Source organism: Notolepis coatsorum, assembly GCF_963971535.1.
Source record: "Notolepis coatsorum genome assembly, chromosome: 13".
Classification (NCBI taxonomy): domain Eukaryota; kingdom Metazoa; phylum Chordata; class Actinopteri; order Aulopiformes; family Paralepididae; genus Notolepis; species Notolepis coatsorum.
Genome location: NC_140177.1, coordinates 67,217,252 through 67,232,362, shown reverse-complemented (window position 1 = coordinate 67,232,362; position 15,111 = coordinate 67,217,252). Strand labels below are relative to the sequence as shown.

At 44.5% G+C, this 15,111-nt stretch overlaps 1 protein-coding gene across 1 annotated transcript in view; it reads left to right on the top strand.

Annotated features, from left to right (window-relative positions):
- Positions 1-13,899: 13,899 nt before the first annotated feature.
- The window catches only part of zanl (zonadhesin, like), a gene marked incomplete at both ends in the record, with an annotated part of 184,158 nt that continues 182,946 nt past the window's right edge, over positions 13,900-15,111 (top strand). Inside the window, 1 exon segment of the mRNA XM_084327694.1 lies at positions 13,900-13,918. Coding sequence (XP_084183820.1) covers positions 13,900-13,918 — 19 coding nt within the window.

The window sequence follows — 15,111 nt, the reverse complement described above, 5'->3', positions numbered from 1 at the left end:
ACACTGTACTGGCCCGGTATGCAAGGGGAAGTCAAAGATTACGTACAGCAGTGCTCCGTGTGCAATGAGTATGCACACGAACAACAGAAAGAGACTATGATGTCACACCCGCTCCCCACACGGCCCTGGCAGCTGGTAAGCATGGACCTGTACAGCTATGCAGCACAGAACTTTCTTCTCGTGGTGGACCACTATTCGGACTTCTGGGAGGTCGACTTGCTCCCTGACCTGTCAGCGGACACCACGATCCGACGATGCAAGGCACAGTTTGCTCGCCACGGGGTCCCAGACAGGGCCATTTCTGATGGTGGGGGCCAGTTTGCCGGTGGGGAGTTCCGGGCGTTTGCGAGGGAGTGGGGCTTTGAGCACGTTATGTCCTCACCGAGGCACCCGAAGGCTAACGGCAAAGCGGAGTCGGCGGTAAAGATTGTGAAGAGCCTGTGCAGAAAGGCAGACCGGGCCAGAGAGGACCCCTGGAAGGCCATTTTACATTGGAGAAACACACCCACTGAGGGTATGCAGTGCAGCCCTGCACAGCGGCTTATGTCGCGGAGACTGAGAACCCTTCTCCCTGGGGCCGACCAGCTGCTGGTACCTCAGGTCGTCACAGGGGTCCCGGACAAGCTGAGAGTGAAACATCAAGCAGCAAAGTTGATGTATGACCGATCGGCGAAGGATCTGCCGGAGCTGAACGTCGGCCGGCCCATACGGATGAAGCCGCTCCCGGGTGACAGGACGGGCCGATGGAGAAGAGGCGTGTGCCTGCAGCAGTTGGGACTCCGGTCCTATCTGGTCGACGTGGAGGGAACTGCGTATCGCCGCAACAGGGTTGATCTCCGACCAGCAGAAGCGGCCCCTCCCCAGCCGTCAGTTCACCCAGAATTGGCCCCAGAACAGCCTGCGAGTGGGGGAAGCACCGAAGAGGTCGTCAGCGGTCCTGAGGAGTCTCCAAAGTCATCAGCCCCGAGGTCGACGCCGTCTTCCCCGCAGACTGGTAACACACCAGGCCGTGAGTTACAGGCCCGGGCCTTCTCCCGGAGCGGGAGGCCGTTACGGCCTCCGGACAGACTTAACCTCTAGGTCGCACACAAACTGAGACTGTCTCACACGCACACATGCACACACACACACACACACACACACACATACACATAGTCACGCTCGCACCCCAGCACACAAGGACTGTGCACATGCGTATGGACTGTAAGATATAAAAAAATAAAAAAAAAAGGAATGTGGGAAAATTGTGATTCTGTGTTTAATTGTGGTTGTTATTGATGAGGTGTTTTGATACTACTTAGGTCTGCACGGATTGATGTTGTTACTTACTAAAGGAAGGGAGATGTTACAGGCTGGGCTACAGCTCCGCCTTGTGGGCGTGCTGGGCCGGTGCCTGTATGATATATGACGTGTCTCACTTCCTGGGGAAGGTGTGGTTTGTTTACTTGTTGCTTGGCAATACACGGCATTAAGAACCAGCGCGACTCGACTCTTTTATTGTACAGCTACACTTACAAACAAGCTGTGGCCAGACTGGAAGTCTCCCACATGGATCTTATTAAAACCAACATGGAACTTGTTAAACGACTCGCTGTCCATTCATCTGACGAGCAGTTGAGAGGTCAAGTCCTGCTGGGGGTCGCGCAGGACATTAAGAGCGCGACGGATCGAATTTGAGTCAAGAACGGTGCTTTTAGGGGTCATTGTCTCCTACTTGCACCCCCCCCCCCCCACTCTCAAGTCTGTGTGAAACTGTGGGATGCCAAGGGCTGCCTGTCTCGCGGCCTCGAAGAAGGGAGTCAGACGAGATAACAACTGGAATGCGGCGCCTCCCTCCCCAATACCTCACCTCCCCCCTCCAGATCTGGCCTCGACACTCCCCCCCCCACCCCCCAACCCACACCCAGACCTCCTCCCCTCACGTGTTTACGCCGAGCGCTGTAAGGACTGTCCTGGACGGCTGCCACGTATGCCCGCTGTAGGAGTGGATCCTAAGACTGTCTCCCGACCCCCGCCTGTCCATCCATCCCTCCCTCCCCCACCTGGCGCAACGACACTTTGTTTAACTACCCTGTTGTTGATGCAGCCTGACTATCGCATATGGCGTCTCAGGCATTCTGTAGATGACATGTGTCAACAAATGTACATGTCTGTTTGAATTTATGCTGTGCCATTGTTACTGTAAAAATGTAATGATTGTGATTGTTATAATTATTAATGAGACGATGTGCTGTATGCGTGTGTTGCTGGAATTTCCCCAAGGGGATTAATAAAGGAATATCTTACACACACACACACGCACACACACACACACTCCTGTCTGCAACGCGGGGGAGAGTCAGACTGAGAGAGAGCTGGGTGCTGCGCTGTTCTAAGTGAGCATGGCCTATTGAGTTGATTGATTGATTGATTGCTAATTTTATTACTGTACGCTTGGTTTCCAACTGGTTAAGTTTAGGCCCTCTACAGTAGGTTTAAAAAAATAAATAAAAAAATAGGGCGAAGAAAACTTTTTTTTCCTATAGGGCAAAGAAAACTTTTTAATTTGTTTTACCTACTTTCTATAGAAGCATCTAAGAATGAAGTTCTATAGAAAGTAGATCTGCATCCCCTTAACAATTGTGTGTATTGAGCCGTACTGTATTGTACCCATTCTGCATCTGGTAATACAATTTTCAATCAATCAATCAATCAATCAATCATTCCAATAACAACCACTAACTTCATAATTAAAAACTAAAGAAAAGTTGGATGTGTTAGTTGGTTGGATGTCTTAGTTGAAAGGCAGTTGGATGTGTTAGTTGGTTGGATGTCTTAGTTGAAAGACAGTTGGATGTGTTAGTTGGTTGGATGTCTTAGTTGAAAGACAGTTGGATGTGTTAGTTGGTTGGATGTCTTAGTTGAAAGGCAGTTGGATTCCAATAACACACAGTTGGATGTGTTAGTTGGTTGGATGCACTTCCGAGCTGCTTCCACATGGAGGCAATTTCTCTTTTTTGTTGTTGTGGGAACTACTTTTTCTGGCGGATGGTTTTTTCAATAAATCTTCGATTAATGTGTGTTTATTGTATAGCAATAAGGTTGGATGAATGTGGCAGTTGTATAAAAGCATTACACCACTTGCAGTCGTGATTTGTGAACAATAAACCATGCCTAGGGGTGGTCTACGACCGCGTGATGTAATGCTTAAGTACTGTACTGTACATTTTTATGTTTCTGGGTGGATGTCTGTTGAAATATCAGGAGTTGAGTTGGCACCAAAGTGTTTAGTAATGTTCCAACACGACCTGGGTAGATAGTGATCAAATTAATAAAATTATACAGTAGTCACTTTTTTATACCCCAATCGATGATTAAATTAACAGAGTAGACACCACCCATCCTGCTTTTATAGGCTTCACATGCACATGTTCACACACACACGCACGCACGCACACACGCACGCACGCACGCACGCACGCACGCACACACACACACACACACACACACACACACACACACACACACACAGACACACACACACACACACACACACACACACACACACACACAGTACACACAATAGAACCCCACCCAGTCTGTCTTGGTGATCTTGGATGGTTTTAACTCAGTACAAAGATCAGCGTACTGCAATAAATAGTACCTTGCGATCTCCTGCAGTGTTTTCATCTGTTGCTATAGCTACAGCGCAAAGCTAACTGTTGCAGTCGAATTATGAGACACTGACCTGACGTATAGGCCTCGTACACACTGATGCTTTGAAACGTGTTTGGAAACCATTTTCAGATTCTTAAAATGTAAAAAAAAAAAAAAAGGAAAATCTGCACAATCTGGAGTTGTGTGAAAACATTATAGATTTGAATAGATAATAACAATTATCTCTCTCACACACACACACACACACACACACACACACACACACACACACACACACACACACACACACACACACTCACACAAATGTCTCACTTTATGAATCAAATGTGAGGAGTCACCCCTTGTAGGATGGTTGAAGTCAAAGTTTATTTGCTGTCGTCATTAGAAAGGTTATCTGTGGGGGGCGGTTAGGTGGCGTAGCGGAGATTGTCGCCTGTTCGAATCCAGCTCACAGCTCCGGGGTTGTCACCAGCTTGGCTGGCCGTTCACACTAATACAATTGGCTGTATTAGAGAGTGGGAGAAGCTGGCGGGGTGGGTCCGGGTCGTTGTAAACAGCGACTCCTACAGTTCGGTCGGGGCGCCTGCTAAGCGCGGATAGGACCTGAGTGGGATAGTGTGATCCTTCCACACGCTACGCCCTCTCAGGGAGGATCCGCGCTGCCAGGTGAAAAGAAGCGGTTGATTGGCTGGACGTGTGTCGGAGGAAGCACGTGATAGCCTCCACTCTCCCAGATGATCTGACTGTGGGGGGTAAGTGCGCAGCGACCAGGAAGGGATTGGGAATTGGCATACGACTAACATTGGGATGGGAGAAAATCGGAGGAAAATGGAGGGAAAAAAAAAAAAAGAAAAAAAAAATTATCTGTGAGGGCTATGCTCTGTGTTGAATCTGAAATGTAACATTGGACAGTGGCTAATCGGAAGGTTCCTGGTTAGATTCTGGTTTCTGCCGGTTTCAGCGTGTCAAAGTGTCCTTGAGCAAGCCATTTAACCCCTAACTGCTCCGAATGAGTAGGTTGCCACTTTGCACACTGCCTCTGTCGGCGTGTGAATGGGTGAATGTGAGGCGTGAGTTGTAAAGCACTTTGGATAAAAGAGCTATATAAATGCAGCAGTCCATATATAATGTAACATTGTAACATTATACAATGCTTCGCACCTTGGGCATGGAATGGGCTACAGGACCATATCCACTTAGATACCCTGGTCTCCCTCTGCGAGTTTAGGTCTGTATTACATAACTTCCTACAGGAAGAGTGTTGCTGCTTTCTCTAGTCGGGTCCCAGCTGCAAAACTGCAGAGTTACTGTATTGCCCTGTATTTTACTGTCGTACACTTTTACTGTTATGTAGACTGTTCTGTTTTGTGTTTTTATGTTTACGTGTGATGTATTGTGTATTGTGTACATGCACTTTTATTATGTTCTTGTGTGATGTACCGCACATTTTATTGCTGTTTGATGTTTGCGGGTGTTATTGCTGTTATCTTGGCCAGGTCTCCCTTGCAAAGGAGAGCTTGTATCTCAATGGGACTTCCTGGTTAAATAAAGGTTAAATAAAATAAAGAAAATAAAATTTGAGGGTTGCTGTTTTTTCTCACTAAATACTGGAAGTGAAGGAATTATCCTCTCTGACATTATACAGTCCACCGTTAAATGTACAGTTACAAGCACTTCAATTATAGCAGAGACGTTTAGAAGGGAGACTAACCAAGTCCTTGCCACTTCCTGTAATGCGTCACCTGAGCTACAGGTGCGGCTTAGGCGGGCTTAGGCCCCTCCCACCTTCAGGAGACTAGAGGGCGGGGCACAGGCTCCATTAACCTCAATAAGAGATGTAGAGAAACCTTATAGTAGCTATGAGGAGAAGATGGGCATTGAACAGTCTTTTTATGACAACTACATGTCTTTTTAATTATAGTCCTATGTTAGTCACATACAGTAGTCATAGTGAAAATGAATATGACTGCATCCTCGAACGTTTGATTCATACAGTAACCTACTGGACTGTCACAGCCACGCCCCCGGTCTCATGTGTTTCTGTGTGTTTCCCCCCTCCTTCTGTGGTGCCCCCGCTGGTCAATCTGTGTGTGTGTGTGTGTGTGTGTGTGTGTGTGTGTGTGTGTGTGTGTGTGTGTGTGTGTGTGTGTGCGTGCGTGCGTGCGTGCGTGCGTGCGTGCGTGCGTGCGTGCGCATACGTTCCAGTCCTGCCTCTCACTTACCTGAATCATGCACACTTGCCATCCATCTCTGCTGTTCATATATATATATTATTATATATATAGAGCTGCGTTCGTTTATGGTTGGAGGTCGGAAGTAGGAAATGCCTCATCTCCGATCTGCGTTCAAGCTACTAAGTTGTAAAAACATGGATGCTCACACTAAACCTTGTGTTTAACAAACTACTGTATTGCTATGCTGATTGTTCTGGAAGCATAATACTAAGTTGAAAATCAAAAATGTGTCAGAAATGTGTCAAAACCTTAATTCAAACGATCTTATTATACATTTAATATTTGTTCTCACTGTACACACAATGTGGACGCCCTGACGTCAAACGACGCAGAGGCTCGAACTGGCCGTTGGATAAATCGTACCCTGCAGTTTGCAACTAGCAACTCTGAGTCACCGAGCCGCTTTATTCTATTCTTCCTAGTAGGGAGTCTGGAGCCTCAGAAGACACGGTTTGAGTCTGGAGCCTCAGAAGACACGGTTTGAGTCTGGAGCCTCAGAAGACACGGTTTGAGTCTGGAGCCTCAGAAGACACGGTTTGAGTCTGGAGCTTCAGAAGACACTCTGTGTTTGAGTCTGGAGCCTCAGAAGACACTGTGTTTGACTCTGGAGCCTCAGAAGACTCTGTGTTTGAGTCTGGAGCCTCAGAAGACACTGTGTTTGACCCTGGAGCCTCAGAAGACTCTGTGTTTGACTCTGAAGCCTCAGAAGACACTGTGTTTGACTCTGGAGCCTCAGAAGACATGGCAGGGCCCCTGCAGGGGATCCTCTCTGTGCTCATGCCTGCTTTCTCTCCACCTTGGTTTCAGGGCAATAGTTTTACAGGGTTTTATGGCTGCTATATAAAACTCTTTATCAGTCTACCTGGGTGGGACAGCAGTGACGAGGCAGTGATTCCCCTGTGTTCAAAGTTTAACTTTGCGTGGAAGCCCTGGAGACACTCAATGATACCATGTTGTTGTTGTTGTTTGTTTTTTCTTTGGTTGTTGGACATGGCGACCTCTTCATTGGCCAATCGTGTGTGTGTGTGCGTGTGTAGCAGGGTGGATTATCCCTGCTTTATGGGAGTGGATGTACAGTACACGGCCACCTGGTAGTGAGAACGCAGCAGAGCTGGGTCCAGCTGAGTCCCCGACTGTAGGCCAGGAATGTTGAAGTGGAGGTCGAGCAGCGGGAGTGGATGGGGCCTAGGATTCACTAACCTAGGGATGGTGCGCTGGTCCTTCTTGCCCTCCAGGGCGATCAGCAGTAGCTCCCCACACACCCACACTTCCCCCAATACTTCCTGGGCCCTCCCACACCCGATGGATGATATATTCGCTCCCCAAAGCAGTACCCTTCCTGAATGATGAGTAGATACCTTTCACAATGAACTATAGGCAGGGGGGTGGGGAAAGGGTTAAATTGTAATGAGCATTACCCGGAAAGGAAAGGGTTAGATAAAATGCACATGAACAGACACGCACACAGTGGTCCCATTAAACTGTCCTTTACTGGAAGTCTGATGCACGTTACAAATAATTACACAAGGATGAAAGTTATTTCCGCACTGGGCACCTAGTGCTCTCGCTCTATAACACAGACTAAAGTTCTTCCCACACTGGGCTAGACACAGTAATAACCCCTTCCCTTTAAGGGTTTATATACTGCCTCGCTTCTCCGTAGGTGGGGAGAGAGGGGAGGAAGAGGGAGAGGGATTCAATGGGATTTTTGTAGAAGAACACACATTATTATTACATTCAACCAAAATAACAGTGGGCCCACGTTGCAAATAAAAGTCCTATCTATAGCCGGCTTTTCCCCAAAATAAGAAAGGTCGGGCGCCCCTAAAAACTGTTACCAGCGTCAGTTCAAAGCCTGCGCAGCACAAAGAGAATGTCTACCGATAAATCACTCGGAGCGCTCGCTGTACTTAACCAAGTGGCGAGCCTGCTCCCACCACCAAACGTCCGTGTGGTGAGACGGCCGTCGAGAGGTCCCGTGATAGCAGGCAGCGGGGCTGGGTAGATGTTGGGCATGTGACTGCTGGGGTAACGGCTCGGAGGGGCTGGAGGAGCGTGCTGTGTAGTGACGTCCGCTGCTGGGCTGAAGGGGTGGGGCGACACGCGGGCTAAACTGTGGTGCTAGCCTAACTGAAGCTAAGCTGTGGGTCGTGGTAAACCCCCTGTCATGACACATATACTTCAGCTAAAACGCAATGTGGGCAATATCTACCACACTCTTCGGCAGTAGCTCGTCTGCTTCTTCGTTCACAATGTCTCTTCCGCATTAACTATTAAGCTAAGCTATCGCATACTCATTACTAACCCGCTTCTTAACTGGGTTTATATCTCGCATGCTTGATGTCCGAAGCTACAGCTCCGTGCGTCCTCTTCCCTCTCTGGAAAACGATGAAGAGGAAGTTCCTCCGTCTGCGCCGCGCCCTGAGCCCATCCTTCTTCACCTGTGTCTCCCTGCCCAACGTCGCCACCAGCTCCCCCTGGCGGTACCTGTATCCTGTCCCACTATTAAGTGTCAATGTTAGGATAGGGAGGATCAAGAGAGGTCAGCAAGTTACACAACGTCCTCGCGAACACAGGGAATGCAAGGAATTAACGTTAGACACATTGAATTATTATCAGACATATTCAGGTGTCTACACGTGCATTCTTTTTTCATTCTCTTGTTGATTGACTCTTAATACAAAGACTAATAACTTCTTCTTTTCTTCTTCTTCTTCTTCTTCTTCTTCTTCTTCTTCTTCTTCTTCTTCTTCTTCTTCTTCTTCTTCTTCTTCTTCTTCTTCTTCTTTTCTCTTTAAAGTGTGGTCTAGGAACAACCAGATGCAGTAGGTGGGTTCCTGTAGACCTGGGGAGTGAGGTCTATTTTAAGGTCAGGTGTAAGTTCATACTCTTTGAGAGGGTTTAGATTATTTGAGAAAATGTGTTTTACATCTCGATCTTTACTCCATGGTAACTACTACAATACCCAAATGCTTCGCAGATCTTCGACCAATCGCAACAGTGCAACTACTCTGATGTAGGTGTCAGTTGACAATCTCATTGGCTGTCTCGCTATCGCACCATTTACCGCCATCTTCCTTTTCACTGATCACTCTGAACATCAAAAGATGAAAACTACGGAGCTGAAAAACAATGTGAGTCAGGAAATCATGATTATATAAATCCAATAGTGTATTCTGTTTGCTGTTTTGGCTATTTTGGTTTCGTAACGTTGTCCTGCCAGCTCCACAACGTTTGCTCAAGACTGGGATTGAAATGTACAGTAGTTCTTGTGTATTTCCGTTGCATTTAGTACACAGTCTTCTACCTACACTACACAGTATGACTTTTTTGTGTCAGACCAATTCAATAAGGCAAAAAACTTGGAACTATCACGTGACTCCGCAGGGTCGATGGGCCTCCACTACTCAGGCAATACTACATGTCAGCCAGATGGTGGCGCTATAACAACAGGTCAAACTTAAAAGACCATAACTACCACACCTGTAAGTCTTATCAACATGAAACATCATACACATATGCGACTGCCATGTCCACCATATTGTACGCCTGACTTAAGCTGTAGGGTACCCCAATTGGGGGATCCTGCTGTTTTTATCATAAATCGATCAATACAGACCGTATTAATTAATGTTTTCAAATATAGCAAAGAGTAAAATGAAGCCAATAGGTTAACCCTATAAAAACAGCAGTCAAAGTGTATATTTTCACCACTACCTTTGTTTACCGATGTTTTTAACTCATTCCCCGCCAACGACGAGTATACTCGTTATTGGCCGCCAATCGTTGGACGCCAACAACGAGTATACGCGTTATTTGATCGTTATTTCTTTTATTCGCTATTTCCATTCATAATCCATCCAGGAAGGCTGTGTAACCATAGGGAATGAGTCTGATATCGAAAAAGTCCAATACCGCCTGGTGGTATGTGGCCGATGTTGCACTCCCTTTGAGACTCTGTGTATCTCTCTGTGTGTCGATGAAATTCCTCCGGGTGGACATTTCTAGTAGCCTGGATCAAGAGCTTCACCCGATCGCATTGAATAGTTTTCGGGACCCCCGATTCATTATGCTGTGGTGGGTTATGTCGTGGCCCAAATGGACATACGATCTAGCAGATGGCAATCAAATAATTGGAATATTCTTTTTGGAATCTCACCGGCCACAGGTAAGAGCAATTTAACGTCAATTTCAGCTTGGTTCTGCCTTGTTTTCATAGATCAGCGTATGCCGTTGTACTAACGAATGCTGTTATTGACAGTCAATTAATCAGAAAAGACCCCCCCCCCCCCTTGCATGCATTCATGATGGAACATAATATACCAATCATATGCATTTTAATTTTTTATTGTAGCGTGTATAGGGACGAAATGCCAATGGATTAAGTATAATATGCGTCACGGCCTATTACTAGCCTCCCAGGAATTACCCTAAACCGCTCTAAAACCATACTTATATTCACCACGGTATAAAACGGGAATGTATGGATGGAAAAAATATTCGTTTTTCACATCTTGAACGATAGATACTCGATGTCAAATGGGCCATAGTATTGCATCCATAGCTATGATATATAAGATTGACTGAAAATACAAATTGATCGAAAAAAATTCTAATTCTATCTCTCTTTTATCGTAAAACCGAGAGAAAATGACTACATCCAGATTTAACACTGTCATTGGAAGGAGGAGCTTTTCCCTATCCATAGATGTATGATTTGGCCATAATAAGGTCAAGGTCAAGTTCAAGGTCAAAATTTATAATTCAAATTGATTTCAATGTATTACTGTATCTACAAATCCTTCTGTTTAATCATCTTCCCTTTATTCATTTGCTTAGATTTCTTGTACACTTGATCTCAATAAGGTGGTGAATGAGCTCAGTGAGCGATCTGGTGGTTGCACAATTGTACCTTTAGGCGGAATTTCTGAAAATAGGGCTACAGCTTAACAGGTTGAAAAAGAAAACGTCCTGGTGACTCAGCCTCCAGTGTATTCACCTCGGCCCAGGACCCGTATCCATCCAGCCGGTCCATACAGGTGTGTCCCTCTGAGTAAAACCTTTATACACGTGTTACACAATTAGCTCCTTTCATCTTTCATAGCACTTGTCACCACGGTCCTGTTCCTGAAGCACCCTCACCCAGTTGTGACACACACACACACACACACACACACACACACACACACACACACACACACACACACACACACACACACACACACACACACACACACACACACACACACACACACACACACACACACACACACACTGACAAAAGGGAACACACCCTCTTCCTATCATTTACAGTTACTCATTTACAAATTTTGCAAGGATTGTGCAGTAATGCCCGCAACACAGCATCCTACGTGTATGGAGAGTGAAAATGATCACATTCCCAATGTCCCCCCTCCTCCCTCCCTCCCCCCTCCCTCACTCCCCCTCCTATCCTACCTGTATATATAAAGTAATCGTCTCCCTTGCCTCTGTCTCGTTTCATTTTAAACTAACAAGCCCAGTTAGCCATGGATAAACTGACGTTTATATTTATCCTAGTATGGATAAGTGGGTGCAGAACGGAAAGAAAGAGCACAGGGTGAGTCTGATGAAAGAAAAAAACAACTGTTAAAATGGATTATAAAACTATTAGGAGGCGACCCTCCTAATGCAGTGATAGAAAGCTCTCTAGAATATCAAGATAGAATAAAAAAAATACGAACTATTTGACTAATTGGTTAATTAATTTCGTATTTTAATTCAACGTATTGCATTTTTGAAAACCCTGTAGCCAAGTGAAGTTATATTCATGACACATGTTAATGTCATCGGTGTATAACAGTGTTCAAGTTGACTGATCATTCATCGGTGAGGCCTAATTGTTTAAAACACAATTATTGACTGATTAGTTAGGATTATTGCATCACCACACACAAATGGTTTATTGGGTCAATTATTTAGACAATTAACATGTGTGTTGTAGATATTAACTGACCCGATTACATTTGTCTCCAAGGGAATTGTTTGCTTGAGCATACATTTTATTAATGCGTATTGAAGTGTTTGCCTTAATGCACTTCTATTGTTTGTATTGTGTTTTGTTAGTCTGTTTTGGTTAATCATTTGTCCTTCCCATTTGATCTGATACATACCAAATCAATTTTATTTGACCATTTATCTAGTTACTTACTTAGATTGCTACCCCCCTACAGCAACACATGTAGTTAATGTACCTTTTAAAACCTGACTTTATAGTTACTTGAATTGAATCCCGAATTTCCCCAAGAGGATCAATAAAGGAATATCTTATCATATCTTAATTGTGTCAACTTTAAGATCCTCAAATTTTTCTGTAAAATGGTTTATCAATGCGTACCTCATGGTATTGACCACTTGAATTGAGAAAGCTTGCTCATGATTCAGACAGCTATTTGCTACTTCTTGGTGGGTCCTCAGACTCTCCACATGACAGGGATGTCGGTTTATTACAACAGAGAAATAAAGGTTTCTAGCAGGCCTGAGAAAATCTTTATGTTGAGATACTTGAAAGTATAATAAGCCATTTCTTTGTTATTTATACCGGTATACTGTACTTCTCCCTCTTACTTGATGAATTGAAAATGGAGGACCCTTATGTAAACAGGACGAAAGTATTTTTCTGGTCTTCATCCTCTTAGCAGTTGTTTGTATTGAGCTGTACTGTATTGTACCCATTCTGCAATATGTTAATAACGTTTTCAATCAATCAATCAATAGTGGGGAGGGAAAGTCATCTGTTAGTCATGAAGAGACGTATATCATCTTCTGGGTTGATATGTTAATCAATATAAGAACAGAGTCTAGAAACCATGCATGTAGTTCCAGCACTCCTTTATTGATTAAAAGCTGCAACATAATTGAGGCATACATCATTTCAAGACCAATTCGGGTTGAACCATTGTCTCAGCTTTTGATCAATAAAGGTGTGTAGAGCTGTGTGTACTTTTGTAGAACTAAGTGGGTACCTTTGTAGTGATAAGTGTGTACTTCTGTTCTCAAAACTGCAATCATTGTTTTCTGACAGTATTTGTGTACTTCTGTTCTCAAAACTGCAATCATTGTTTTCTGACAGTATTTTTCACATTTTCAAAACTTCCGACCACCTGCCACCAGAAGATCTTGTTGAGCCATGGTGTCCTACTTAATCTTAAGGACGTCAATATTGTGTTGTCAGAACAGTATTGTTTGTAGGTGAAGTATTTCATGAAATAATCTATTATAACATTTGGATATTAGAGCTAGGGGTCCTACTTTTGCTTCTCTGCAAATATATATTTATATATATATTAATTTATTCATTGTAGGTTTTCTTTACTGATCTGTGTTTTTTCCTTGTTGCACAGGCTTGAGAAAACAGTGAGTGATGCTGGTAAGTTTACTATCAAAATATCATAACACACACTGTGCATTTGTAAGCCTATAGCATGCACACACACACACACACACACACACACACACACACACACACACACACACACACACACACACACACACACACACACACACACACACACACACACACACACACACACACACACACACACACACACACACACACACACACACACACACACATACACACACACACACACACACACACACACACACACAAATACACACACACACACACACACGCACACACACACACATGCACACACACACACAGACACACACACACACACACACACACACACACACACACACACACACACACACACACACACACACACACACACACACACACACACACACACACACACACACACACACACTTTCTTCAGGGATTCCCACCTAGTTTATAGATAGTATAAAGATGACTCTGATATAATGGGGGAAACACCCATACATTATAAGGGCACTCTGTCCTAGTTCTGGACTTTATACCTCTTTATACCTTCTTATCTCCATTCGTTCATTCAGTGTCTAAGTCATAACCAATAAACATTCTTATCATTGGAATGTGAGGAACATGTACAGCAATGAGACATGTGAGGGCACACTGGCATGCATTGATTGATTGAAAACTTTATTAACAGATTGCAGAATGGGTACAATACAGTACAGCTCAATACACACAATTGTTAAGGGGATGCAGACCAGAGAAAGACTTTCGTCTTGTTTACATCAGGGTCCCCCATTTTCAATTCATCAGGACATATATGACATACATGACATACAGATAGACAGTACTGCTACATCTATACATTTATGACATACCAGATTTGCAAATACAGTACTGTTTGTGATACAAAAAGAGTCCAGAAAAGAGAGTATATACATTTGACGTAAAAACTGTACATTGGAGGGTAGGTGGGGTGGGGTTTGGTTGGTGGGGGGGGGGGGGGGGGGGACTGTACATTGGAGGTGGGTGGGGGGGGGGGGCTGTACATTGGAGGTGGTTGGGGGGGTGGGGGGTTGGGTAGGAGGGGTTGGTGGGTGGGGAACACTGTACAACTGTACAAGCAAAACTGTACATTGGAATATTGACAAAACCATACTTGGTAATTTACTGTACATTGGAGGGGGTTGGGTTAGGACATTTACAGGGGCCAGTTTCGAATTGCAGTCTCCCGTAGGTGTTCTTTGAGAGTGGTTTTGAAAGTGGGTATGATTCACATGCCTTTACAGCATAGGTGTCAAACCCATGGCCCGCGGGCCAAATGTGGCCCGCCACGTCATTTGATGTGGCCCCCCAAGAGCTCTGGTAAACATTTTTTTTTTTTTTAACATTAATCTTGGGATTAAAAAATAGCGGCTTTAAAATAATTGTGGGTTAATGCGTTAATAAAGCTTTAACTTTGACAACCTTAGTTATTACACATTCTTACACATACATGTATGTTGAACATCTGAGGTATTGATGAAGTAACAAAGGAAAAAAGCCAAAAGCACTTACTCCTCAGACATTCTTTGACAATTTTACAGCCCAAAATACAAAAAAGATCCAGGCGGAATAGGTAACAAAGGGTTGAAGAAATATTGTCTGAACTGTCAGATGCAAACTGGCTGTGTGACATAACAGAGCATCTCGCTCAATTGAATAAGAAGCTGTAGGGACGCAAACAAGTCCCACCCAAAACTTGACCAATATAGTTGTGAACTGAGACAACCCTTATTTTGTTATTTTTGAGTACAGTTACAGTTGTGTGTTCATGCAGACACATAATAGCAATTTCATTAT